This window comes from Antechinus flavipes, chromosome 4 (genome assembly GCF_016432865.1).
Source record: "Antechinus flavipes isolate AdamAnt ecotype Samford, QLD, Australia chromosome 4, AdamAnt_v2, whole genome shotgun sequence".
In the NCBI taxonomy this organism is placed as follows: Eukaryota; Metazoa; Chordata; class Mammalia; order Dasyuromorphia; family Dasyuridae; genus Antechinus; species Antechinus flavipes.
The window spans coordinates 112,031,482-112,059,090 of NC_067401.1; the positions used below are offsets into that span (position 1 = coordinate 112,031,482).

The 27,609-nt window shown below is 47.6% G+C and overlaps 1 protein-coding gene across 2 annotated transcripts; it reads right to left on the reverse strand.

The window, feature by feature from the left end:
* Positions 1–580: 580 nt before the first annotated feature.
* On the reverse strand, positions 581–27,305 carry ATP8B2 (ATPase phospholipid transporting 8B2). Of its 2 annotated transcripts, XM_051993939.1 has the most exons (28): positions 27,193–27,305; positions 23,305–23,372; positions 19,187–19,245; positions 18,863–18,976; positions 18,645–18,743; positions 18,350–18,411; positions 18,173–18,245; positions 15,181–15,251; positions 14,878–14,957; positions 14,416–14,574; positions 14,086–14,174; positions 13,015–13,211; positions 9,549–9,757; positions 8,647–8,690; positions 8,145–8,310; positions 7,831–8,019; positions 7,528–7,643; positions 7,280–7,444; positions 7,079–7,190; positions 6,726–6,831; positions 6,419–6,563; positions 6,017–6,200; positions 5,385–5,608; positions 5,182–5,265; positions 4,355–4,600; positions 4,038–4,176; positions 3,074–3,204; positions 581–2,787 (listed from the first exon to the last, which is right to left on the reverse strand). In XM_051993939.1, the coding sequence occupies exons 2-28, from the start codon at positions 23,333–23,335 to the stop codon at positions 2,509–2,511; spliced, it is 3,573 nt and encodes a 1,190-aa protein (XP_051849899.1). In that variant the 5' UTR covers positions 23,336–23,372; positions 27,193–27,305; the 3' UTR covers positions 581–2,508. The 2 variants fall into 2 exon arrangements, with proteins under 2 accessions (XP_051849899.1, XP_051849898.1); XM_051993938.1 differs by lacking the exons at positions 23,305–23,372; positions 27,193–27,305 and adding an exon at positions 21,792–22,074.
* Positions 27,306–27,609: the final 304 nt, after the last annotated feature.

Below are 27,609 nucleotides of genomic sequence, written 5' to 3' on the forward strand. Positions count from 1 at the left end.
AACCTACTATCTCCATTCCCTCCTCTCCCCGCCCCCCCCCCCCCCTTAGCACCCTAAGCCCACACACAGAAGCTACTGCTGCTTCACTAACATTTGCCTTGTTCATTCTTTACAATCGTCACAAAAATCCTTGACTGGTAATAGCTTAATCAGAGACTGGCATTTCTTCTGCCCCTTGGTCACTGCTTCAGGCCAGCTCATCTCTTCCTGCAGGTCAGGTCTGGAAGTAAGACTGGTGCAAAGAGGGCAGTAAAATAATAGGGCCGGGAGAGGAAAGTCAGAGGCTCCCACAAGGTGAGGGATAAATTAACTAGCATTTGGGAAAGTCAAGATCCAGGAGTCTGTCAGATCAGCTGAAGAGTGTCTGTTTTTTTCATGAGTAACACTCCTACTTAAGATACCAGATGGAGTTCAGGCCTCATGGGGGAAGAAAGCAAAAAGAGGATTACCTTGGCCACTGTAATCAAATTTAATCTCTTCTACACTAGCCTAGATCTGACAAATAAAATCTCTTTTCTATCCATGGCGATATCCTTTCACTATCTTGTTAAAATACCAGAAAAAAAAAGACTCAACACACTTCTCAGAAACAGTACTTTTATAAAAGGCTTTCTCTTTATACCCATAAAATGATACAATTTTGCAAGTATAGAAATGTGTCATAAATTATATGGAATGTTCCTTAATTACAGCTCAATGCAACTTAGCACTTCCCCCCTCCTAAAAAAACAAGAGAGAGAACCAAAAATAATACATAACTGTGTGTGCACACATACACACACACACACACACACATATATATAGACATACATGTCTATATATATATATATATTAGACAAACCAAACATAAAAAAAAATCATTTCCTCTTTGGTATAAAAATCCACCTCTCGCCTTGAGAGAGACAAAGACAGACATGATGTAGTTTGTAGACTGCATGACTGACAGGGCCATTCTTCTCCAGACTCCATCCACTCTGGGCCCCATTTCCCTTTGCTTTACAGGCCCCCAAACCAAATCATTAATATCCACACCTCCCTCAGGGAAGAGAAAGGGCTTTGCAAGATTGTTTTGGTAACAGAGGAAAACTCTCCTTGTGGGTGATGAGGGCACAGCACAAAGGGACAGAGCCCCACGGCTCTTGCAAACCTGGGTTCTGTACATGCAAGCCCAGGCCCAGGCCCAGAGTGAGCTCTTTCCTGGAGCTTGGCCATTGTGGGTCCTAGAAAATCTGTGATGAGGGATGGGGACAAGAAACAACCAAGGAAGTAGTTCCTTCAGAGGCTGCTGGGAGGGGGCATGGCCCAGCCATGCTTCTGGGGCTGGTGGGGATCAGGGATCGCCTAATTCACATTCGGGGGAAAAAAGGGGAAGGAGTGGAGTCACAGGGTCAAGTTCCCTTTCTTCTGTTCTCCACAGAGATTGGGAAAGAAGCCAGATTTGAGCACTGAGGGAGGGAGTTTAACTACAAAATTTTTTGGATCTAAAATTAAAGAAAAACTCACACCCTGTTCTTCTGGGCCAAACTTGTTCTTGGCTGGAGCTTAAAAAAAGACTCGACTCTATTCCTTGCCATCACCCAGGCCCCAGGGAGCACTCACAGCGTCTTTGTGCTCAGGGAAGCAGGCAAGGGCCTGATGCTAGAACACGAGGGTGCTGCACTTGAACCCCAAATTGAGGGAGCAGAAAGGATCAGTAAGTCCCCTCCAGGCTGCCCTGGAGGTGGCCTTTTCCCACAACTGTCAAAGCTGCTAAATGGGTTAATAATAAACCCAATGTCCTGGGACAAGGGCTCCTATGGCTGTGTCTCCACACCTCCCTCTGGAGCCTTCCTCAGAAGTCAGGATACCAACCAGAACATAGAAGTCACCATAAAGGTCGCCTGCACTCGGCAAATAAGAAAACAATCCAAACCAAACACAAACAGGAATCTACACATGACGCGAGACGGGTGAGGGGCCCCAGGCCCCAACAGCTTCCGGGCCTTCCAGCAGAATACATTCTTGTGTAATTCAGGAGCAGGGAATCTTGCGGTCCCCTCCAAGGAGTAGGAGTACAAAAATAAGGAGATTTAGTGAGTCCCACATTCCCCTTTCATCCACCCAACCTGTGGACTCCCAGGCAGAGTGAGAACGGCTCTCTTCCTCTAATAGTCCTTCTCTTTTTTGGGCTGTTTTGGGCTCCGTGTGTATGTGTTCCCTACTGAAACTGGTCCTTCCTGACCCCAGTCCTGCTCTCATACCTCCGTCTCTCCACTGGCTACTTTTGAGCCCCCTCAGCTGAGGATGTTCTCAGCCATTCTTGGTGGGAACAGCAAAAAAGGAAGGGGAAGAATGGTAGTGAGAGACCAAGAGGGATCCCCACCCCGGAAAGGGGAAATGGAAACAGATTCTCAGGAACTGTTTCCTTAGGGCCAGGCTGGTACCCAGGGGCTAAGTCCAGCACCCAGGCAAAGGGAGTCTCAGCACGTCCCTGGTCACCGCCACAGGGGCATCCCAGGTCGCGGACCCTCACCCTTTGAGGGGCTTATCAGCACCCCCACTAGGGCTGCTGGCGCTGTCACTCTTCTTCCTGCGCAGGGTCTCGATCCAGCTGGAGCTGGAGCGTGTGGTGAAGCTAGAGAGCGCAAGAGAACTGAGGCGCATGTTTTTCCCAGACATGATGAGCTCCCCAAAGCCCTCCTGGTGGGAGAAGGCGTAGCCTGAGCGCCGGGAGCCTGTGCGGCCCACTCGCCGCATGCATCGGTGCTGGGCCTTCTGCTTCTTCCTCACCAGCTGTGTGTAGCGAACCTGAGGGACGACAAGGAAGGAGAGAGGGTCAGGATGCCTCCATTAAGTGCATTGAGTAATTAAGTGAAGAGAGATGGGCCAGCGCCTACCGCCAGAGCTCCGGGCAGGCCTGCAGAAAGGCAAACAGAATTCAGAGGGTCTAGAGTGAAGGGCAACTGACCGTCATCGAGCCACCCTGCACCCCCAGCAGCCTAGACCCTGGGGCGGGGGGAGGCTCGGCCGGCCTGCCTCTCTTTCGTGAGCACCCCACGAATATCCTTCCCACCCGATGATGGCTGGCTCTCACCGTGTCTGAAAGCTCAGGCTTCAGGTCCAACTTGAGGAAACGGAAGGCCACCACGGGCATGATGCAGACCACCGTGGTGAGGACAATGGTGAACCAGACTGTGGGCTGAGCCAATGTGTTCTGGGCATTTCCTATGGAAGGACAAACCACCATCAGCCCGAGGGAGCATGGAAGCTGAGGGGAAGGCCAAGGGAGCTCTTCTGGCCTCTATATTTCTATCGTGATCATCTCAACTCATAATTCCAGGATTAGCTCCCTTATTCCCCACATCCAAGTCCCCAAGTCCTGGTCAGTCTTCCTGCACCATTTTCACACTCACCTTTTCCTTTCCATTCCCACGGTCACCACTCCATTTACAACAGCCTCTCCTACCCGTATGCCCTTTCCCCTCTAATCCATCCAGCCACATTCATCTCCCTAAAGCACTGCAATGATCCTATCGGATTCCTAATCAAAACTTACAAGGACTTTCCTCCATCAATGACTAACAGCCTGGACTCCTGCTCCTCGCCATCCCTATCCATCCCTTGCCTGATCCCACCTCTGAACCTTTACTCAACCACCACCTCTATCAAAATCCTACCCATCCTTCAAAAGCCCCTTAAAATGTCAGCTTTTTTCTTCATTTCTCCAGCCAGAATCTATCTCCTATGAGTTCTTAGATCATTGCTTATTCTGCTACCCCCTTTATTACAAGCTGTACTATAATGCACTCTTTGTGTGAATTCTTCTCTTTTTGGAGACTGTATATGAAAGTATATGAAGACTATACATGAAGATACAGATGCTTAATTACTTGTACATCTCCCAGAATACCTAACCCACACGCAGCTGATGACACAGGGCCGGCAAATGATAAGTATCTGACCAAATTAATTATTTGGACATTCTGGGGTCCTCAACTGGGCTGCCTTAGGCAATACTGAGCTCCCTCACTCACCCACCACGGGGCTTGGGGACTCACCCACAAATCGGAACTGGTTGGGAAACATCTCAAAAAGCCCCTTGCTGTGCATGGCAAAGAGGATGGCAAAGTAGACAGCTAAGCTTCCCCAGATGAAGAAGTGGTTGATGGCTGTCCAGTAACCTGTATCCAGTCCAATCTGGTAAGGAGAAAGGGGATCAAAAGCCGAAAGGGCAACACGGGCTGCAGACCAGGGGAACGACCCTGGATGCCCCGAAGGATCTGTGCCCAGGGAGCGCCATGAGAGAGCCCAGACAGGAAACGGACTGAGCAAGGCCCACCTTCTCCAGGGCAAAGCCTGCTGGGACGCTCCTCACCTGCACACTGACCACAATGACCAGGGAGGTGGCCACCGTGACGGCGAAGGACTGGTAGTCAGCCAGCTGGGTGCCGTCGTCCCGCGTGGCCTCGGCAAACACCCCGTAGGGGATGAAGAACATGAGCACTGATGTGTAGATGCCTTGGGCTATGCAGATGAAGAACTCCCGCTTGTTAAAAAGGAGGTTGAGCTGGCCCGGTTCGTAGAGTTTGGGGTACTCCATGCTCCGCTGCTCGGGTACGTCCTGTAAAAGGGTGACTCGCGCTGGGACCGGAGATTAGCTTAGGGTTTACAAGGAAAGGAGCCACCCTAAATTCATCCTTAGTGTCAGTTAACAAAAGCCCCGAGCACCTCTTTCCTCCCTCCCAGATGGATTTAGTTTGAAGTCAGCTGCACAACAAGAACCCTGGCATAACCAATGGTGACCCAGAGACACGGTCTCAGCTAATGGCCCCAGAGTAGCACGCACAGGACCTCCTGGCCAGGCAGCCCCTCTCCCCATGGATGGCAGGCAGGGCCCCCTCCCCACGGATGGCAGGCGGGGCCCCCTCCCCACGGATGGCAGGCGGGGCCCCCTCCGCACAGATGGCAGGCGGGCCCCTCTCCCCACGGATGGCAGGCGGGCCCCTCTCCCCACGGATGGCAGGCGGGGCCCCCTCCCCACGGATGACAGGCGGGCCCCTCTCCCCACGGATGGCAGGCGGGCCCCTCTCCCCACGGATGACAGGCAGGCCCCCTCCCCACATAAGCAGGCAGGTGTTGATATTACATCACATTCTTCAATTGTGCAGAATTATTCAGGGAAGCCCTCGTAATCATTCATACCTGATCAAAAACGCCCATGGCCAGGACTGGGAGCGAGGTGTATACAATGTTGTACAGGGTGATGAAATATTGATCATAGACAGTCTATAGAAAGGGAGAGACGGAAAGCGGCCTTAGCGTACAGGGGCTGAGGTAAGAGGAGGGCCTGAAGGGAGGGCACCATCGGCTCCCTCACCAAAGCCCGCTCCCGAAGCTCTCCATACCTGGGCCGAGAAGCCGCAGAAGAAGCCGAACCAGAAGTGGACCATGGTGAAAGCAAAATTCTTGTAGAAGAAATAACAAAGGAACTTGCACATGCGCAGATAAGACCAACGCCCATGCACCAGCAGGAGGCGCTGCAGGAACTTGAACTGAGAGAAGGAGTAATCGGAGGCCAGCACCGCCTGGATCCCTTCCTGGCCGCTGATCCCCACTCCGATGTGGGCGGCTGCAGAGAAAAAGGGTGGCAAGGTCAAGAGACGCCCACACTGGCCCAGGCCTTCCCTTCCCAGAGCTGGAGTGGGGCAGCCAAGCGGGACTCCAGAAAAAGGAAGCATCAGCCAAACACCCCACACCGGCGCCCGGCATGCACTCTTTTTTTTTTTTTTTAATTAAAGCTTTTTAAAATTAATTTTCAAAATACATGCAGGGATAATTTTCAACATCCGCCCTTACAAAACCTTGTGTTCTAAATATTTTCCCTTCCTTCCACCCCTCCCCTAGACAGCAGTGATCCAATATGTTAAACATGTGCAATTCTATACGTATTCCCACAATTACCACACTGAACAAGAAAAATCAGAGAAGGAAAACAAACAACAAAAGGACTGTGCTGTGATGCAGTCCGGACACTCACTCTTAATCATGCTGACGTCATTGGCGCCGTCTCCGATGGCGAGGGTCACGGCCTTCTTGTACTTCTTCACCAGCTCCACCACCTGAGCCTTCTGCAAGGGGGTCACCCGGCAGCAAATGACAGCTTTGCAAGCACAGGCCGTCTCCAGAAACTCCAGCTCCATATCTGCTTCCAGGGCATGGGCCTAGGAGACAAAGGACCCGTCTCAGATGCCCCTCTCTCCCGCCCGAAAACTCACCTCCTCCCCAGCACCACCAGCAACGCCCTCCCAAGTCCTGAGGACAGACTAGTGGGCGAAGGCCCGCGGAAAGATCTCAGAAGCTGGGCAGTGACAGCGCCTTTCCCGACCACCCACACTGCTCAGGAGAGCCTCAGGCCTGCGACGTGGGACGGCGTCCGTACCAGGCTATGGCCGTTGATGACCAGGGCATACTCTCCAGCGATGGCCTCCAGGACAGACGTGAGCTTGGAAGCAGCAAGCTTCTCCTGGTAAGAGAAGCCATTGCCTACTGTGCGAGAGGACTCCATCATCTTCTCCCGGGCTTTCCTGTGCAGAGAAAGGGCAGACCTGGTTGAGCATATGCATTTTTTACCAATGGACTAGAACTAGGAATTCAGCCTACACACGACTTTGGGGCAGTCTGGTGTCCACCACCTCACCACTATGGAGTGGACCAGGCCATTCCCACCACCACCTCAGGCTTCTCACCTGAGTTCCTCCCGCACCTCCAGAACAGTGTGTCCTGTGACAATAAACACTTCTGTCATATCATCTGTCAGCATCTTGCAGGAGTAGCCAATATTCACTGCAGTCTCTAGCAAGGGAGAAACTCAGTATTTAATAGACAGAAAGCACTGAGTGTGAACAGAATCTCTTCTGTCCTGAGAAATAGGAAGGGGATATTCAAGGAGATTTAGACTCATTAGGGGAATTAACCTGTTTTAACATCCATGGACTCAATGTTTATTTCACTAGAGGGATCAACTCAGCAGAGGAGAAAAACATAAACCAAAAACCTTGAATTAAACAAATACCCAAGACTATTTCACACAAGGTCTCACCTTGCTTATCTCCAGTTAGCACCCAAATCTTAATATTGGCCAGAGTTAGAAGAGCAATCGTCTCTGGAACCCCTTGTTGTAACTTATCCTCAATGGCTGTTGCACCCAGCAGCTGAAAAAAAACCACAATTGAAGAGGGAGGAAGTCTCATCAGTGTTTTCCATCCACAGTTCCCAGGTCACAGGTCCCTATGCCCCATACCATCATGTCATTTTCAACTTCGTCATAGACACTGGCCAATCTGTCCTCCCTGCTGTCCTGGGCCAAGCTGGCTCGGAGTCGTCTCTCTGCCCATTCCTCATAGTATTCTTCTTCCAGATCCTTGTAGGCCAAGACCAAAGTCCGGAGACCATCCCCTGCATATTCCTGAGAGAAAAGCAGGACTCAAAACCTTTGGCCCTAGAATGGTGCTAAGAATTGACAGAAAAGTTAGAGCCCCCCTCACTCACATTCAGATGATCAGTGGTGGTATTGAGCAGTTCTTGGTTGGATGGGTGAAGTCTCTCCAACAGGATAGTGTCAGCTCCTTTACAGTACAGACGGATCTTGCCCTCTGGATTCCGTACTATATAATTGGGAAAGAAGTTCCCAGAAAGTTCAAGCAGGCAGATGCTCCCATAATGTCCTCTCCTGTACTCTGACACTATATTCAAGTACCCTGTGGCTTAGAGGGGGCACCTGCTCAGAAAGCAGGATTTCACCCACTCCAGGATGGAACCATCCTCAGCTCTGCCCCGGGCTCCTGACCTCACCTATGACTGACATGCGTTTGCGAATATTGTTGAAGTCCAGAATGGCCAGGAGCTGGTAGGTAATGGCTTTGCCCATCTCATGAACGGTGATTGTCTTTGGAGTGCGCGAACGGAACACGAAGCCGAAGTTCCTGGCCGCAGTAACCAGTGCCCCCTCATCCGGGGACTGGGCTTTGTAGTACAGCTCCCCTGAGGAGGACAAAGCAAGGTCAGCCTGCATACTCCCTCGCTCGAGGCCGCGCTCACGGCAGAACAGAAACCCCAAGAAAAAACCAAGAAGCCCGCTGGCACAGCTAAGTCAGCTCCCTCCTCACCTTCGTTCTTTTCTTCAGACATGACTGTGTGACATAGTGAGAGGAGCCTAAAGAACTCGTGAGTATGGGGGTCCCCCACCTTCACTGCTTCCAGCAGGCTCGGGTCCCAGAACAAGAACTTCTTGTCAGCCAGGGGGTTGAAAGAGAAGTCGATGGGCTCAGGCCTCTAGAGCAGACATAAGGTGAGCATGAGAGCAGCCACATGGTTCACAATCTGGGACATTGCTCCTCTGAATTCCATGAAGGTGGTGTCCCCTAACCTCTGCCTAGTCACTATGTACCTCGAGCTTCCTGCCAGCAAGCCTTGTTACTTCCCCCTCGGTGCCTGAAGACAGGCCATTAATGAGGATGTAGGGACTAATCAGTAGACCGCAAGTTAACCTTCCCATATTTTCTCCCAACAATACTTGTTTCTGGATTACTCCTAGGTCTAACAATCCATACATTTGAATCTTGTCCACGTTTAATGACTATTAGAATAAAAAATGAGACCAGGCCCTACCTCTCCCAACTCAGCCTTGTGTCCCAGGACATCGAAGACATCACCTGCCAACCACACACATCCCAGAGGAGAGATAAAGAGAGCATTAGAGATGGTATTCAGAACAAGAAGGAACTGGGGTAGAGGATGGAGGGAGGCTTTCCATCATGCACATGGATCCCTGAAGCTAAATCTTTCAAAAAGAATTATTATATCATAAAACTAATACTAAGAGCAACTTGGTCATTCCTACTGACTTTGAAGGAGCCCTTCCATATTCCACCCAACTCACAGCATTCTCCCCATAGACAGCTCATTCTGTATCATATCCATGCTTCCCAAAAAGCCTCTCACTCTTGTCAGGTCCATACTTAAAACAAAACAAAAAACAAATCCAAAGGATGGCCATCGTGTTTAAGGTTAGTGCAAGAAGCAGTCACTACTGGAACTTAGGCTCTGCAAAAACATCAGCTCCTCTCATGCTGTGGCAGCAGCTCAGCTACTAAGGGCCGCTAGAGCCGGGCAGCCAATCTACAGGGCACATCAGAAAACCCAAGGCCGTATCCCGGAGACTCACAAGGCCCCTTTGCAGCAGGCCGAAGGAACTGCCTACAGATCCACCTGGAGACTCAGAGTGCAGCCTAGAAATGCCACGGGGTGGCCAGTTTCTCAGGCTTCCTACCAGACAGCCAAGGAACTCCCCACACCCAGGAGCTAGGACCAGGGCAACAACAGGAACAGAGCCTAAGGGAAGAAATACTCACACCACCCACCCCCAACGAGACTTAAAGCTGACCCTTCCATGGGTCTTCACTGCAGCCCACGGCAGCAGAAGTTGCCCAAACAATGAAAAAAACCCTCTAGTTGAGAGCTACCCCCAAGTGCCCTCGCTGCCCCACGCCCCAAGGCCGCCAGGGCCTCACCGTAGCTTCGCCCATAGATGGAACACTTGTTGAAGACCATGATATTCTGTGTGAGGGTGCCTGTCTTGTCGGAGAAGATGTACTCCACCTGACCCAGCTCCTCATTAAGGGTCGTGGTGCGCGCCTCCGCAGGCGTCCGCCGCTTCACACAGTACATCTTCTTGTCCCAGTTGATGAAGTAGCTGTGGCCAAGGCGGATCACTTCCACGCTGCATGGGGAGAGGGGGAGGACGGAGAGCAGACTAAGCTCAGGACAGGACGAAGGCAAAGGAACACCCCCCCACATGAACCACAGGGCATTCATTAGCTGCAGACATCTGCCCGGGGAGAAACAAGAACGATGCAGGAACCTGGGAGCAGGAGGGGGAACGGTGCCCAGGGATGGGGTTGGCCACTTACACATGGCAGAGGAACCACTCCAACCCCTGCCCGCGAGTCTCTCTCCAGACAGAAAAGTGGAAAAGACCAGAGCAGGCAGGAGGACCACAGGTAAAGGAGGAGGAGAGGCTGCTAACTAGAAAGGGAACTTCATCTTACCTCAGGGCTAAAAATGACAGAAACCATGCAGAGAAAAAAACAAGAGAAAGTATGAGAGGGAAGAAAGCAAAGAGAAAAATAGTGAGGTTGTTGGGCATGCCAGGGCAAACTCATTATGGAAAAAACAAAAAAGAAGATCTTGGCCAGGATTCCTTGACCTTCCAAATTAAGGCAGGAATCTAAAACCTGGTTTTAGAACCCCACACCTATTCTGAAGCACTCTGAAATGAAGAGGTAGGGAACAAGAAAACTGAGAGGTCAATATCGCTCAATATGCATGTGCCAAGCTGTGGAGGTTTGTTGTTGTTGTTTTGAGGGGTGGTATAGTTCTTTATCTTATCAAAATGTTTTTACATCTTTGCACATGGGCAATTGGCATTTTCAGAAAAAATCCTATTTCTGCAAAAATTGAGAACTAAAGAGATATTGACTCATATCATCCTGGTACTCTATTCCCATCTCTGATTAGAGAACCTATCAAAATTCAATTAAAATACTAGGAAAAATCTGGGTATCAATGAAGTTTTCTAAAAATAAATACTGTACTCAATTTATCAAACATACCCTCTATCCCATTTCAACCTGATAAAACTTGAAAAGAGGACTTTTTCTTGACCAGGATCAATGACTAATCTTAAACTTAGAGGTTTAATGATGAATATACCTCTCTCTTCTCAGTAGAGGTGGAAAATGAGGTATACAGTGTCATAAGTGATCACTTTTTCCATTTTGCTGCATGCACTTTTTGTTGTTACAAGGAAAGTTTATTCTGGGTAGGCTATCAGAAAGAGAGTAACATAAAATAATTTGTTTTACACCTCTGCAACATATACCAACACACACTATTATTATATAAACCACCAGTGATTTGAACAACTTCAATTCCTTTCCCTAACTTCACCAAGAAAGAACCTCAAAAAGAAGGGGCTGTCATTTGTTAGTAGTCATGAAAATGAGTATGAGTCCAGAACTCAAAAAGCTCTGATTGAGCAAACATTTGAGTAGCATATATAATCCTGCCTCTTCATGCTATTTTATATAGTATTTTGATTTTTAAGTATTTTTAAATTTTATTTTAAGTTTTAAAATTTTTTAAATAGCTTTTTATTTAAAAGTTATATGCATGGGTAATGTTATATTTATAGCATTGACAATTGCCAAACCTTCTATTCCAATTTTTTCCCTCCTTTCCCCCACTCCCTCCCCTAGATGGCAGGATGACCAATACATTTTAAATATATTAAAGTATAAATTAAATACAAAATAAGTATACGTGTCCAAACCGTTATTTTGCTGTACAAAAAGAATCGGACTCTGAAATAGTGTACAATTAGCCTGTGAAGGAAATCAAAAATGCAGGCAGGCAAAAATACAGGGATTGGGAATTCTATGTAATGGTTCTTAGTCATCTCCCAGAGTTCTTTCACTGGGTGTAGCTAGTTCAGTTCATTACTGCTCTATTGGAACTGATTTGGTTCATCTCATTGCTGAAGAGGGCCACGTCCATCAGAATTGATCATCATACAGTATTGTTTTTGAAGTATATAATGATCTCCTGGTCCTGAGCATTTCACTCAGCATCAGTTCATGTAAGTCTCTCCCAGCCTTTCTGAAATCATCCTGTTGGTCATTTCTTACAGAACAATAATATTCCATAATATTCATGTACCACAATTTATTCACCATTCTCCAATTGCTGGGCATCCACTCAGTTTCCAGTTTCTGGCCATTACAAAGAGGGCTGTCACAAACATTCTTGCACATTAAATTAAGTATTTCAATCTATTGGCTCCTTTATTTTTCTCAATACTTCTATTAAGTAGGTAGAACAAATATTATCAATCTCACTTTTCAGGTGAGAAAACTAGTTCACCGAGATGTAATAAATGACTTGCCTGAGGTCACGTGGCTAATGAGTGGCACAGTCAGAATTAGAACCCAGAGCTCCACTCATCTCTGGCCTTGTTCTCCAAGTCCAGGCTCTTCCTGGACTTCTCATCAACTATACCACTGCCAGAACAGTAGTATATGGAAGATTAAAGCTGTTCTGATGAGTTAAATAAAAGGGAGCAGACCTTTCAAAATGCTATCTGTAAAACTGCTTCCAGATAAATTCCCAAGTCCAAGGCAGTTAGCAAGGAAAGGTACAGAATCTTAAGTTTTCAAGATCTGAAGGGATCTTGGAGATCATTTGGTACAAGCCCATCACTGGAAGTGGTCCAGACAAGTAAAAAGAATAGCTCAGCTTCACAATGGCAGACAATGATAAAGTCAGGATGGGAATCCAGGCTTCAGGGTTGCGCATCCAGTTCTCTACCTTTTTTTATTCGTTCTCACTTCAATCTACTTTTACATGACTGGTTTATTCTAAAGCATCACTATCATCTATCACTTCACTGCTTACAAACTTTCAATGGCTTCTCAAGGCCTGCTGAATAAAGTAACGTACCTCAGAGCCCCACAGCTGATCCCTAACGTGGGTCTCACCTATCTATCCAGGCTTATCTGTCTCTACTGTCCAACCTACCTTCCATGTTTTTGGGATATGCATTACCTGAATAAACTTTGCTCCTTACTGAGACTACTCACGCCATGATTCCTCTCTCTTTAAGTACCTTCAATCTTCACTTCTGTCATAACACTACTCAGTCTTCAAAGGCCACCTCCCCCAAGCAGCTTTCCCTGCCCCCTCCATCCAGAAGCGGTCCCTTCTTCCTCCGAATTCCCACGGCACTCTTCTTTACCCCATCTGTGCTCTGTAATGCCACACACCAAAGCTACTTGAACTTTGGTAGGTTAGGGCCTCCTTAAGGGCAGACACAATGTCCTAGAAGGACCCCATTAATCTGGGGTAAATTACAACAGACCCATAAATAGGAAGAACTGCTGAGGGCTCTCGTGATCCTCCCAAGGCAGAGAAAGCACATACCTGACATAGAGTGAAATGGGCACCACAGTGTTGAGGATGATAATGTAGGACCAGAAGGAGAGAAAGCCGGAGAAAAAGGCACTGTCCACCGCCTCGTCCCACGGCAGGTAGACCTGGAAGCGTGCTCCGACCTCGTACTCCCAGATGGCGTTACCGATAGCCAGGATCACCCCCATGCAGACCAAGAAGCCAAAGATCTGTTGGGAGACAGGAGGGGGCTCAGCCCTACTCGGCAGAGAAAAGGCACCTGACTGCCACGTCACTACTCCTAGCCAAATGCCGAGGAGGGTGAAAGGCGGCACTACTTCCACTCCGAAGACCCCGCAAACGGGGGGCAGCTTCCCTGCTTACTTGGGATCAACCTGAAGTGCACAAAGCTGAAAATGTTAAGAGTGTTCAAGGACCACCAGGGGGCGATCCAAATCCACCAAGCGCTAATTTCTGCCATATTAACTCAGGCGAAGTCTGCCAATCGCCTGATTAGGACCAGGGTAGAAGCTCCTTCACCACAGAAGTTGGCGTCAGGCTCCCTAGAGTGTGTCAGGGGGAGGCAGAGGGGCACAAAAAGGGGAGCTGCACTCATATTTCTAATGAAGCAAGAAAGAAGTTTAGAAACTGCCAGCATTAAATCCGAAATTTTCCCTCTGGGGCATTATTCTAAAAAGGAGTAAAAGAAAGACCCCATTATCCTCCTCTAAAATAGCAATGTTTTTTACATGACTCCTTCCCCGTTCCAGTGAAGGTACTGTAATCAGGCAAAGAGAAAAGAGTCCTTAAGGACCGGCCCCGTCTCTGGTTGAAAAGCTGCACTAGGGCCCATGCCATCCTAGGTCGTCGGGCACACAGCTGGCATCCAGAGGAGGAGAGACACTGTAACTGTCTGTGTTGCTGATTTGTGCGTGTCACTAAGGTTCTTAGGACATTTTTCCAGATCTAAAAGATCCTGAAATAAACACAGGCTTTGGCTGGATGTCTTGCCAGTGACTTTTAAACCACAACTCAAAATTGGAATGCTGACTATGGAAAAGAAACCCCAGGAGAGCCAAAAGCCCCAGCAGTGTCCAGCCTTACCCAGAGCACCAGCGTATTCATCAGACGGTCAATGCTTGTCCTCTTGAACTTTGTCCTCCCACTGTTTTGCATCAACTTCGTATCAGGACCTGAAAGGAAAGGGTAAATTGGGAAAGTTAAACGGGAGACTTTTGGCAAAGATTCTGCCTTCATTTCCTCAATGTACAACTTTAGCAAAAATCCAGGCAAATCCATTACTAAAATCTGGGTCTGACATCCTTGGCCTTATACGTTCGATCAGCCTCAGTGTCTTTCCTGCCACACACCTCAAGCACTGCGCTGCACTCCTAACTGCCTCTCACTCACTTCCGTGGCTTTTGGAAGGCTTACCTGCAAAGATGACCAGCCCAAAGCACCACTCAGTGTTTCGAAGCACACAACCTCGAAGTAGCATGTTCTGGTTGCTCAGAGGGAACTTGTTCTCCTTCCAATAAAGGGTGCCACTGAACTTATCCAACTTGTTGTTGGGGGGTTCACAGATAACTTCACCTGAAGTGAGGAAAACAGTGTTACTGGCTGAGCCATGGTTGACATTCCAAGAAGCAAGCAAACTGGGGGAAGAAAATAGCCTAGAGTTAAAACTCCAAGCCTCTCCCAATACACAACACAATAGCAGCAATTTATAACCCATGATGTTTTCATCAAAAAAACCTCCAAGTGATAGAGCTCAGTGGATATACCCAAAAGCTAAAAATATTAATAATGAAAAAAGAAGAAAAAGAAAGATATTGAAATAATTCCCACCAACCCACCCAATTCTGGCCAAAGACAGACTCTCCTAGTTCTACTCACCATCAAATTTGGCTAGCTTATTGATGTCCCCCAGTTCTGAGGTCACAGGAATCGCCTGTCGTACTTTCATGTTGGTCTCCCTGGAATGATAATTCCTCAGAATTCTAACTTTCTTCTCCCCTACATTCTGCCCATGGGCACCACAGAGGGTATGAATCCTCAACCCTGTTTCCAAAACCCCTCTCATCCCTCAATTCCCAAATAAGTATAGACTCTAAAACTAAGAACTAACCAAATATTTTTTAAAAGCACAATAACAATAGAAATGTGAGGTTTGGAGTAACACATTTTGATGCTACTTACCCATCCAATTCTGCTGTCTCTATGTAACATAATCCATGGGGTTCACTGCTGGAAAGGAGAAGGAGATCCGCCTGGAGAAAGAATTCCATGAGGAGCTGATGGCAATCCTGCAACCCCAATAGCATCATCTCCTGCTCTCAACTTAGATTCTATTGCAAAAAATTCTGGCTCCACTCACATACTTGGATAGGGGGGAAAAATAACTTCATGGGGAAAAAATATAGAAGTCCCATTCAGAAAATAATTCTTCTATTTTTTTTTTTTAAAGAGGGAAGCATTCAGCTAGTCAATAAGTAAGTATTAAGCATTTACTATGTTCTAAGTTCTGTACTAAGTTCTGGGGATACAAAGAAAGGCAAAAACAAAGTACAGCTAAACCAAAAAAATAGTCTCTGCTCTCAAGGACCTCATATTTTAATGAGGGAGATAAACATGAAGATAATTAGTTACATGATTTATCCAAAGTAGATGGAAGGAAATCTCAAAGGGAAAAACACTAGCAGCTAGGCATGCCAAGAAAAGCTTCCTGCAAAAAAACGGGATGTGAGATTGAGTCTTGAAGGAAAACAAAAGATGGAAGTGAACATCCCAAACATGAAAGTCAGGCAGTATGAAGGCATGGAGATGGAAGAGAAAAGTGTCATGTACAACAAAGAACAAGTAAGCTAAAAGAACTGGATCCAAGGGCACATGAGGGTCAGGGAAGGAAATAAAGAATGACAGCTTATATTTAGAAGAACTGAACATTTTTAACCTACATTGGATTGTTTGCTGTCTATGGGAAGAGGTGTGGGGTAGAGAGGGAGAAAAATTCGGAACACAAGGTTTAGCAAAGGTGAATGTTAAAAACTATTTTTGCATGTATTTGGAAAAATAAAAAGCTATTAAAATAAAAAAAGAAAGAAAAAGAAAATAATTTCAGAATTAAAAAAAAAAAAGAATAAGATTTAAAAGGTAGGAAGAAGCCAGACTGTGAAGGGCTTTAAAAGCCAAACAAAAGAATGTTATCCTTAAGATACCAGGAATCTATTAAGTGATGACCAGGTCAGATCTGTACTTTAGAAAGATCACTTCACCAGCTTAGTGCAGACTGGGCTGGAGTAGGAAGCAGGGGAGGCCAATTAGTAGGCTACTTTAATAATCAGACAGATAGGTGATGAGGGCCTCAACTACAGTAGTAGCTCTGTGAGTGGAAAGAAGGGAACATGTGAGAGATGTTGTGAAGGCAGAAATAATAAAACTTGACCCCAAATAGGACATATGAGGGAGGAGAATGAAGCGTTTCAAAAGTGACCCTGAAGTTGTGAGTCTGGGTGACTCAGAGAATGGTCACGAGAAAGTATGGAAAAAAGGGAATAATTAGAGGCAGTAGAGATAACAAATTCAGTTTTGGAAATGTTGAGTTTGAGATGTCAATGGGACAATGAGTTTAAGATGTCTCGTAGGCAGTTGTTAATACTGGGGAGGATAGTATAGACATTAAGGATGGATATATAATCTGAGTATTACCTACATAGAGATAATAGAATTCATGGGAGCTGATAGATCACCAAATAGGAATATAGAAGGGAGAAGAAAAAGAGCCCAGGACAGAGTTGTGAGGGATACTTATAATTAGCAGGTTTGACACAGATGAAAAACCAGCAAAACACAGTGAGAATCATGAGAGAGCAATGTTCAAAAAACAAAAACAAAACAAAACAAAACCCAGAGGGTATTCAGGAGAAAAAAGTGATCTAGTTGAATCAAATGCCACAGAAAGATAAAGATGGATCATGAGAACTGAGGAAAAGTCATTAGATTCATCAGTTATGAGATCAATAGTAACTTTGAAGAAGACAATTTCATTTGGAAGAAGCTAGATTACAAAGGATTTAGAAGTAAAACAAGAGGAAGAAGAGACATCAAGTAGACAGCTTTCTCAACTAGTCACTAGTCTTTCCAAAATGAGGAGATGACAGGATTACAAAGAAATAATGGGATCAAGAGTGAGTTATTTGTTGTTGTTTTTTTTTTTTTTTTTTTTTTTTTTTTTTTTTTTTTAACAATGGAGGAAGACATAGGCATGAAGGCACTAGAAGTGGATCCAGTAGATAGGAAGAAATTGAAGGTTAAAAAGAGAGGGGACAGGATAGTGGAGGCAATTTTCTGGAGATGATAGGAGGGGATTGGATCAAGGGTGTGAAGGGAATAGACCTCCTTTTCCATGCAAGACTAGAGTAAAAAAGAGATAATAAGGAGGAACTCTTGGCAAACAGCCTTAATTTTTTCAGTGAAGTATGAGACAAGGTTCTTAGCTAACAAAGGGAGTGACATGAGACATATGAGGAAAGACCAAAAGATTTGGAAAAACTGCTGTGAAGAGTGGGATAGTAAATCAATTAGGGAAGAGCAGTGTGATTGCCTTGTTACAGTGAGGACTCAGTTCAGATTACAAAAAATAAATATGTAGTGTACCCAATTTCATGATTTCCTCCAGCTCTGTTCAGCAGCACATGAATAGAAGCAAAGAAGGCAGATGGTAGGAGTAACTCAGGGTTGAGATTTGGCAAAGCATGATCAGCAATGAAACAGGGAAAGAAATTCAAAAAGAGAAGTTAGTGTAAAGTTGAGTTGGTTCTCCAAGAGAGATAGTTAGCATTTGTTAGTCATTTAACAAAGCATTTTATAACTATCTCATCTTATACTAAGAGCCCTGGAAAGCAGATGCTTTTATTACCATCCCCAATTTACAGAGAAGAAACTAAAGCAGACAAGATTACATGATTTGCTCAGGGTCACACAGTAAGTGTCTGAGGTTGCTTTTGAACTCAGGTCTTCCTGACTCCAGATCCAGTGCTCTATCCACTAGTGGGGCCATAGCTGAGGGAAAAGGGAAGCACCCTAGCCACTGAAGGCATCCCTAAATAGAGTAACCAAATAGCTAAATAGAGCTATTCTGCTAAGGATTTCAGAGAATCTTACATGCCCAGAATGTTACCCAGTTTCTTACCGCCACAAACTGGTTATTTTCTAGCTTTATTATATCACCAACACAGACATTCATCCATTGTTCTTGCTGAAGGCTGCAGAAGACAAAGAGGGAGAGAAAAGCAGCATCAAAGATTAGACTAGTTCTTAAAGAACCACCATCTATGCCCAGATCCTCCTTCCTTAAGCAGGTACTTACATTCCACTGATCAGCACCTGAGACTGCCGGTTATTCACCTGATTATCACTTTTGTGGCGGAACTGAAGAGGAAAGAAAGACCTGAAATGAAGGAACCCCATAACCCCAGCTCCTTCTTGCCTCCCAATGATCAGATTAGATGGTTTTTGGTGATAACTAGAACAAAGACCTCCCAGGATAATACCATTTGTCCCAGGTAGATATACTCTGAATGAACTAAGTCAGGCCTGCCAAGGTATTTGCTAACTTTTATTGGGAGGAGGGCGTAAAGAACAGAGGATGGAAAACAACTCACATAATCATCAGTGGCATCTTTCACAGCTGTGATGGTAAGGACAAGAACCAAAGGCACAATGGTGGTGAACCAGGACAAGGAGGAGATCTGTGGGATCAACTACAAAGGAAAAAAAATGTATTCCTCTTCAGTTGCCTTGCCTCACTCCTCTCTTTTCCTTCTCTACCTTCCTCTGCTTTTCTGAGGTTAGTACAGCATACAGTATAAGGGTCACTCACCTGCAGAATGAGGAGGAACAAGAAGTAGGTATTGGCAACTTCCTGGAACTGTTCAAAGAGGTTGACAGGCAGGAAGGTGACAATGTTGTACTTGGAGGTCTTGATGCAGTTACTCTGTGGCAGGGAAAGGGTGGGGGCAACAGATGAGCGTGGGGTGGCTGCATCTTACCCTGCTGACATGTAACTAAATGCTTGAGCCCAGGAAACTGGCCCGCCATGACCCCAGAATCCCAACGGAAAGACGCGCACCCCACTTGGGTTCTTTCTGTTGGGGGGGGGGGGAGGAAGCAAATGCACCGTAGAGACTGGGACAAGGTCACTCACCGCGTACTGGAACTTCTCATTGTATTCTCGGTCATTGGCCCGGGCCCGCCTCTCTTCCTCTACAGCAGACACAAAAATGAGTGTCAGCAGAGACAGCTTGAGACCCAGCCTCTTATTTCATCAGCCCTACTTCACTTTGTAGGGGTCTACTTTCTTTTTTTTTTTTAATTAAAATTCTTTTTAAAATTTTTTACCCATGCATATATCTTGTAAATAAAGGTATTACATTCTTAGAACACGTGGCTCCTTTTGCTTAGGAAAGTTATAACAAGAGGGTTAACTCAGATATAGCCCCCGTTCCTGGAGCAAAGAGCCATCTCCACAGCACTGCACATATTAGCCACACTACACAAAATGTAAACAAGCCTTCTCTTTTCATCAATATACATTTCAACTGCTGCCACTCAATTTCTTTAACCCCTATTCCCTCTGCAGGGCTCAGCCAGCTAAAAGTACGCTATGGGGAATCCCCCAGCTCCCTTGGCACCTTTGATTTAGTCATCTTATTCAAGAAGGGGTGGGAGGTGAAGAAATAGTCCCTTTTCCCTTTCTTGACTTTCTCTACTATAGCTATGGTTCAAAGCACTTCCCCTCACTAAATGAGGGCAGGGGAAAGGCACTAGCTGAACAGGAGGAGAGTCATAGTGCCCCAAGAAACTACGCCGCCACCGCCGCCGCTGCTGCAGTGTCCCAGCCCCACGTGCAGTCTCCCCAACAGGAGCCACTGACTGTCACATGTCACCAAGACTGGCTCCTTACTGGTCCACGATGACATCAGCTTATTTCAAAGCTCATCTTCAAGTCAGAGGGAGGGGGGAGAGGTCAGGGATATGGGTCATGCAGACTCAGACAGGGGCTTGGGGGGAGGGGGACAGTGAAAAAGAGGATGAAGGGAAGAGGAGAATGCAGTCATGGCAGTTATACTCTAGCTCTCCAGCTATAAACCTCCATACGCTATGCTCCCTCTCTTCCAGATATACCCTAAATGATGTTTACCAAAAATATGTCCAACACGTAATTATCCTAAACCCTTTCTATAATTCTTAAATAGATTTTAGGTGTCAAAAGGGAACAGAGCAGTCCCCCAAACCCCAATCCCACTGAGTTGTAGGATTAACCATGCATGGTCATCTCAGTGCCAATTTATACCCAGGGGTTACTGTGACCCTCAGGTTAAGAGAGGGAGGGAGTACAAGGGCTTTTGCTCCCTTAGTCAGCAATTCTGGCCTTTTCTAAACCTGAGAGAGAATTAAGCAGGAGAGAGGAAGGAAGGAAGGAAGGGGGAGGTGTATTGGAACACCACCTGCAGAACACACTGCAGTGATAAACATCAACTAAATATTTTTACCTCCTCAGCCCCAATCCTAGGGTTCCTTTTCCTACTCAGCCACTTTCTCTCAACAACTTCCCAATAAAGTCTTCCCTTTTTCTGTCCCCTTAAACTACAGCTATCTGGAACTCTGTTAGTTCTGCACCACTGCCCGCCCCCCCCCACTCCAGCTTCCCCAAAATAGCAGGGAAAAATAAAGTGAGTAAACTAAGAGACCACAGTACCAGCCAGCAATCCCAAAGATCTGGGGGGGAACTTTAGCGAATGAAGTGATAGGGAAGGTCATGGGGGTATAAGGGAATGAAAGGTCATAAAGAGGCAAGAAAAAGCAATCTGAGGGGAGATACAGCAGAGGGTTAGGGTTAAAGATGAGGAGGTTTGGGAGGAGGGAGAACTGATGGGTTGGGGTCAAAGTGACAGAGCAATGAAGGGATTAATAACCCAAGACTCACAGATATAGCATTAGGTGCAGAGAGTCATAGAAATGTGCTGGGGATAGGAGGAATAAAGTAGGGGAATACAGATATTGGAATGTCACAGAAAAGAGAAGAGGAAAGGGTAACAGTAACAGAGATAGAGGGGGCTGCGGCAAGGGATGAGTGGTCACAGATCTGGAGAGTGCCATAGTGACAGAATGGGGAGACAGAGACATGGCATGGAAGGAGCCAGAGATGGGGTAGAGGGGGTCACAGAAATGAGATGTGGAGGTTACAGAGATGGGACAGGGAGGTCACAGAAATGGAATGAAGGGCTACAAAGATGGGATGGGGGGTCAAAAAGAGGGGGCGGAGGATCAGAAAGAATGGAGGGACCCACAGATTTAGGTTGGGAGGATCACAGAGATGGAAGGGGGGTTCCACAAAGATAGAATGGAGGACCAGAGCTGGGAAGGGAAGGTCACAGAGATGGAAGGGGGGCTCCAGAAAGATGGGATGAGGAAGTTATAGAGATGGAATGGGGGAGCTTCAGAAAGATGGGATGGAGGACCACAGAGCTGGGAAGGGGAGGTTACAGAGATGGAAGGGGGGCTCCACAAAGATGGGATGGAGGGTCAGCAGGCCAGAGAGTAGCGATGGGGGACACACCAGTGGGTTAGGGATTCGCAGAGTTGGGCTGGGGAAATTGCAGAGAAGGAATAACGAGGGCCCTAGAGAATGGAAGGGGAGATAGAGACTGGAGGAGGTCATGGGGGGGCTGAGCAGTGGGAGGTGGGGGAAGGGGATAGGAAGAAATCCTGGGGAGGGGGAGGGAATGAGGAGCGCTCCCTCCCATTACCTGTCCCCCAGGAGGGCTTCTTTCGGCTCCAGGCGGGGGGCACCCCTGCCCGGGACCACTTCTCGGGCATCTCCTTGGGGACCGTCATGATCCCGGCTGTGGTGAGGGGTGCAGGCAGTTCGCGGGGTCCCTCCCTCCCTCCCTATCTCCTTAACGGAGAAGGAGGAGGACGAGGTGGCGGGCAGGCGGCCCCCCAGGGAGGAGAGGGAGCAGCGGCCGCTCTGAGGGGAGCCCCGGCCGCCGGGAGCGCGCCGCACCAGCCTCCCCGGCCATCCTCGCGGCCGCCGCGCGCTCAGTCTCCACCACCGCCCCCAGCACGCCCCCTCCCCTCACCTCCCCATTCAGCCCCGCCCCCAACCGCCCCCAGCTGCGTGAGGAGGGCCGGCGCGCGCAAGCGTGCGCGCTCGGAGTCCCGCCCCCTCCCACGACTGCAGGGAGAGCCCACTCGCCAGCGCGCCGCGTAGACTAAAGAGAACGCGCGAGCCCCACCTCTCCCCCTCCTCCCCGCCTCCCCCCTCCCATCTCTCAGGGATCTGCCAGGACGGCTCCGGGACCGCCGGCGTCTCCCAGGGCAACCGTTTCCAACCCGCTCCGGCTCAGGGAAGCTCCCTCCGGGGGGTGGGGGCGAGACGGGAAGTGGGAGGGGAGGAAGATGGGGTGGGGATGGTAGAAGGAAGCATGGAGTTTGGGGAAAGTAAGGAAAGAAGCAGGAACCCAGAGAGACCTCGTCGTTACGTCAGAGGATGGAAAAAGGGATGACGAACGAGGGGGGAAACAGCCCGGTGCCGGGCCTGGCGCTGGCCTGACCGCCGCATACTCAGAGGGCTGTGTGACCCTGGCTAGTCGCGTAACTCTGGGTAACATTAGAATAACACCTACTTTCCGTGGGGGGTGGGAGCATCAAATAAATCTATAAAGTTAACTTAGCCCTGCGTAAGCGATCGATGATTGGCCATAGGATTTCAAGCTAAAAGATTTTATCTAAATCAATTAATTGAACCACCTCATTTCACAGATAATCAAACAGGTTCAAAGTGGGAAAGTGATTCGGGGTAGTCTTGCCTGGGATTCGAACCCCAATGTCCTGGCTGCCCATGCCGCGTTCTTCTCATCTCCAACCCTTCCTCCCCTAGCAGCAGGAAGTACTCCCCAAAATGCAGCGGGAGCTCTGGGGTCCTTGTCTCCAGTCTGTTAGATTTGTTCCCCTAGGGCTGCTCAGTACATAGGAACATAGCATTCGTGTTCCTAATGCCTCGTGTTACTTTAGAGGAAACTGAGACTTATATCGTGACTTGAAATTCATCCAGTCGCATCTGTTATGTGCAAAGGTAGTTGTTTAGGGTTTGGGAGGTTTTGTTTTGTTTTAATTTTAGGATCCTAGGATGGGGAGAGGTCAAACCCATAACAACTGGCTCCATTTTCCTTTGGTCTCCTTGTTTATTTACTCCCCTTTAAGCCCTGGCAACACTCCTGCAATGATTTCAAAGAGTGATTCCCACCCTATCTTCCTTACCTGGGGGGCGCTTTTTTGTACACAATGCCATCTCACCCACAGCAGTCCTGGCAAGCCCATGGGAGATCCTGCAGGGAGGAAGGTGAGGGGGATACATCAAGATAATGACATCTAGAACTGGATGTCCTCTATACATCATAAACTCTACAAGACCAAAATTGAATTCATAATCTTGTCCCTCAAGCTCTTCCTGCTTCTGAATTTCTCTCTTACTATTGTATAATTATCCTCTAAATCCAAAAGATTGAAACCTAAGTGTCAACCTTCATTCCTCACTAAAACTCCCCATTTCCAAACTGTTGCCAAAGCTTGATTTTATCCTTGTAACATCTCTACAATACATTCTTTTCTCTGGCTTTTGCACAGACCTTTATCTTACTCCTGAGCTATTTCAGCAGCTTGGTGATCTGCTTGCCACAAGTTTTTCCCTTATTCGAGTTAGTGCATGCTCAACTTAACTGTTAGTGATTTTTCTTAAGGTCTTCTCCTCCTTCCCTCCCCCCTTAACAAAACACACACACACACACACCCCTCAACAAACCTAAATGTCTCCCTATCACATCCAGGATTAATTATAAAATACTCTGATGGGTATAGTCCTTGTTACTTTACACATACACACACTTTCCCAATCGTCCACCTTACACCACTGTATAGACATATTCTTCAGTCCACTGACACTGACCTCCTTGTTGTTCTCAAAGAAGACACTCCATTTCCTGACTCTGGGTATTTTCACTGGCTGTTCCCCCTGCATGGAATGCTCTCCCTCCTCATTTCTGTCTCCTGGCTTCCTTCAAGTGCCAACTAAAATCCTACCTTCCCAGGAAGCCTTTTCCAATCCCTATTAATTATAGAACTTTCTTTCCATGGATTATTTCCTACTTATCTTGAATGTGGCTTCTTTGTATACAGTTGTTTACATGTTATCTCTCCCGTTAGATTGTAAACTTCCTGAGGACAGGAATTGTCTTTGATCTTTCTATGTATCTCAGGCCTGGTACACAGTAGGTTCCTAAATCAATGTTTACAGACTGACTGACACACCATGGATTTCCCCATCCCCCTTCCAATACACACATTTTCAAATCATGTCATTATCCCTTAGTCCTTTAAGAACAAATTCCTCCTAATGGGACTCAAAAATCTCTTCTGCTGACCCCTTTATGAACTTCTAGTTCATTAAATTAGTTAATTAGTTAGACACTTATTAATACCTCCTCTTAATAAATACTTAACAAAAACTATGTGCTTTTAATTCTAACTTGTATTTTAGTTACTGTTTACATTCTCCTTCCCTATAGGTACCCCTGACACCAAGCATCAAACTTAGTTACCAGTTGTGGTATTAGTTCACTAAATCCTGGTTTCCCCAGCTCCAACCCTTCAGCCTATACTGCTCAGTGATCTCAGAGAATCATGATGGTGCTTACTAACCCTCCATCATTTCCCTCTGTGCTAATCTTGGTGACACTTCACCAGATGCCCCAGATGCCAAAAGCAAGGTATCCTCCAAGGCACTCAGACTCTCCATGCATGTGTCAGAGAAATCTGAAGGGTTTATTTTCTAAAGCAGAGTCCCACAAGGAGAAGCACTGAGGAAGCTTTCGAGGATATGCCAGGAAGCACCTGCCAGAGTATCCAGAAGAGGGTAGGACCCCTCCTTCAAGCCACAGCTTCCTTTCCCCTCAATCCAAGAGCTCTGGTTGTTACCTCCTCCAAGGCTATCACATCAGAGGTGTGGCCCTCACTTCCTGTACAAGTAGCACCGAAAATCTCTTCCTCTTAGAATGGCTAACGGGTTCTCTTTCTTCTGATTGATGAAGTCTCCAAAGTTCTTGCAGAGAACTATTCCCTCCCCCCAACAACATCTAGTTTGAGAACATGAGAGCACTTTATAACTGCCCAGAAAATTTAGGACTAGGGTAGTTAGTGAGATCTTTCTGTTATGCTACTCTTTCTTTCTCTTTCTCCACTCCCAGAGTTTAAATTGGCTTGTCCACCAAGGGGCTCTTGGAAGCATCTCCTCCCTAATTAAGCCTAGTCCAGAAAAGATTGCCAACCTAATACCTGCCCCTTTCACCACCTCCTTTTCCTAATATACCAAGGTGGAGGTTTTCCCTCCTTCTCGGTCTTGGAGACACACCCCACAGCCTGTCAGCCCCAAGAGATACTAATTGCCTGTCTACTCAACCTATGTAATTACAGACTCTGGCTAGAGCCCCAGTCACACACATACCATGTTCTCCCTAAGCTGGCTCAAAGTCCCACCTCAAATCCCAAATCAAGGATCAAGTTGGCCAAAAGTTTTGCCCTGCCCCATTTCCTAACCTCAGAACCTAGGGGTGTCTAGCTCAAAAACTATGGGAGATACAGCCTTTATGCACATTTTGGAGATACCAACCCCACCCAGTCTGGGGAATGACTCATGGGTGGGTGGGGTGATGGGGCTGAGGGGAGAGAATGGAAGTGAGAATAGGACATCACGAGGTTCCTGTGACTCCATCAGCAATCTCAGACCCACCCAGAGGTTTAAGTGCAATTTGGAGACCACTATCAGACCCTGGGGAGAGAATCCTTTGGGAGATAGTTAATGAGACAAAAGTCCTCTCTGGAACCTCGGATGCCTCCTATTCCTGCCAAGAAAATTATTTCAGTCTCTCAGACTCAGGGGAGAATCAGAGTGGAAAATTAAACTCCCAACCCTTGGGAGTCCTCTCACCCCAACTCCATTCAGTTTCAGGGACTCTACATGTGGAAGAGATCATGGAAGAGGGGGTCCAGACCTTACCTTCCTCCCAAGCCTAGTCTCTGGGATTGCTCAGGGACAAGCCTAGTAGCCAGATTTTCCATCACCACTCCCCCCCAAACCCTTCTAGAGACACCCACCCTGTATAAATAGCTACCAATGGGAAAGAAGCTGGGTTGCTTTGGGACTGAGAGGGAGAATAGTTGGGAAAACTCTTCTTAAGCCAAGATATCACCCTCCCTCCAGACAGAGCCCCTCTCTCAAATGTTTCTTCCCTCCTTTTCAGAGGATTTTGAAACAAATATTCAGGAATATATCTAAGTGTATCTGGGGTGAGGCGGGAAGGAGAGAATGGAATCCAATCCATTTCCCAAAGTCAAGAAAAGAACCCTGAGAGTTTACAGTTCCCAGTTTCATTGGCCAAAAGCTGCTTCTCCCCATCTTCAAGCTTTAAAAGTGAACAAGATCTTCAATAAGGGAATTTGACTCTCTTTTTTCTATCAATTCTGCTCTTAAAGTTTTACTGCCCCACTCTCCCTCCATGTCTATTTCTACACATGCTACACTCAAAGACAAAAATCACCCAGACAGTCCCAGATCTCCCCAAAGTCCCTTTTTTACCGAGCAAAGTCTCCTCTTTCCCAATGTTTTTCTTCAATATCACTTCCCCGTACTCTCAGCCCCAAATCTCTCCTCCGCACAATATTCTTATCTCTCATGCCCCTCCTCTGGTTCCCCGTAATCTTACCAACCCCTCCCCACCAAGCCCTTCCTAACTTCCACAGCTATTCTTATCCCCCAAAGTCCACCCAGTCGTCAGTTTCCCTTCTTCCATTTCGCCCCAATTCCGGCTCTCCCCGACTTCTCTCACTCCCCAAATTCCCTTTCTTCCCTAGCTTGTCCTCCTCTGTTCCCCAGGAGCCCCGATCTTCTTTTCTAGCTTTATTTCTATTCCCCATTTCTCTCTTCTCCATCTGTCCAGGAGAAGGACCTCACTCGTGCCCTCCACTTTCCCAGCTCATGCTCAGCCCCGAACCACTCCGTGCTCTGCCCTCTCCCGGTTCCCCCAGCTCACCCCTCTCCCCCTCCCTTTCAGTACCCCGGCACTACACACCCATGGGGCTTCGCTGCCCCCTCACCTCTCCTCAGCTCTCAGCGCCCTGCGCCGGCCCCGGTGGCCCTGTCCTGCCCATGCCGGGGGCTGGGGCGGGGAGCGCTCGGCTCCCCGCGGGCTCCCGCCCCCCCACCCCAGCTACAGCCCCAGCTCCCCCCTGGGCCTCGGGCCGCTACTTTGTGTCAGTTTCGGCCACGGCGGGGCGGAAGTGACGGAGAGCGGGGGGGGGGGGGCGGGAGAGGGGGGATTTGGGGAGCGGGAGATGGGGGGGCGGGAAAGGTGGAAGCCGCCATCTTTGTGAGGGGCAAGGCGAAGGTCTTAACCCTTGATCCTCTGCAGTCTTGTGATTCGATTCCTTCTACCACCACGGGTCCTCCCTCCTATCCCCCCTCTGTCCCCGTCCATGTTAGGGAGAGAGGGGCAGAGCGCGATTGGTTAGATT

What these genes read in the sequence shown, in the direction of transcription:
- ATP8B2 (XM_051993938.1), bottom strand. Translation starts at nt 21,879, where the DNA reads ATGACGGTCCCCAAGGAGATGCCCGAGAAGTGGTCCCGGGCAGGGGTG. An exon ending in AAGATGCCACTGATGATTAT is followed by an intron (nt 18,412 to 18,644) that starts GTGAGTTGTTTT and finishes TTTCCTCTTCAG; the next exon opens with TTCCGCCACAAAAGTGATAA. An exon ending in CAGGTGCTGATCAGTGGAAT is followed by an intron (nt 18,246 to 18,349) that starts GTAAGTACCTGC and finishes TGTCTTCTGCAG; the next exon opens with CCTTCAGCAAGAACAATGGA.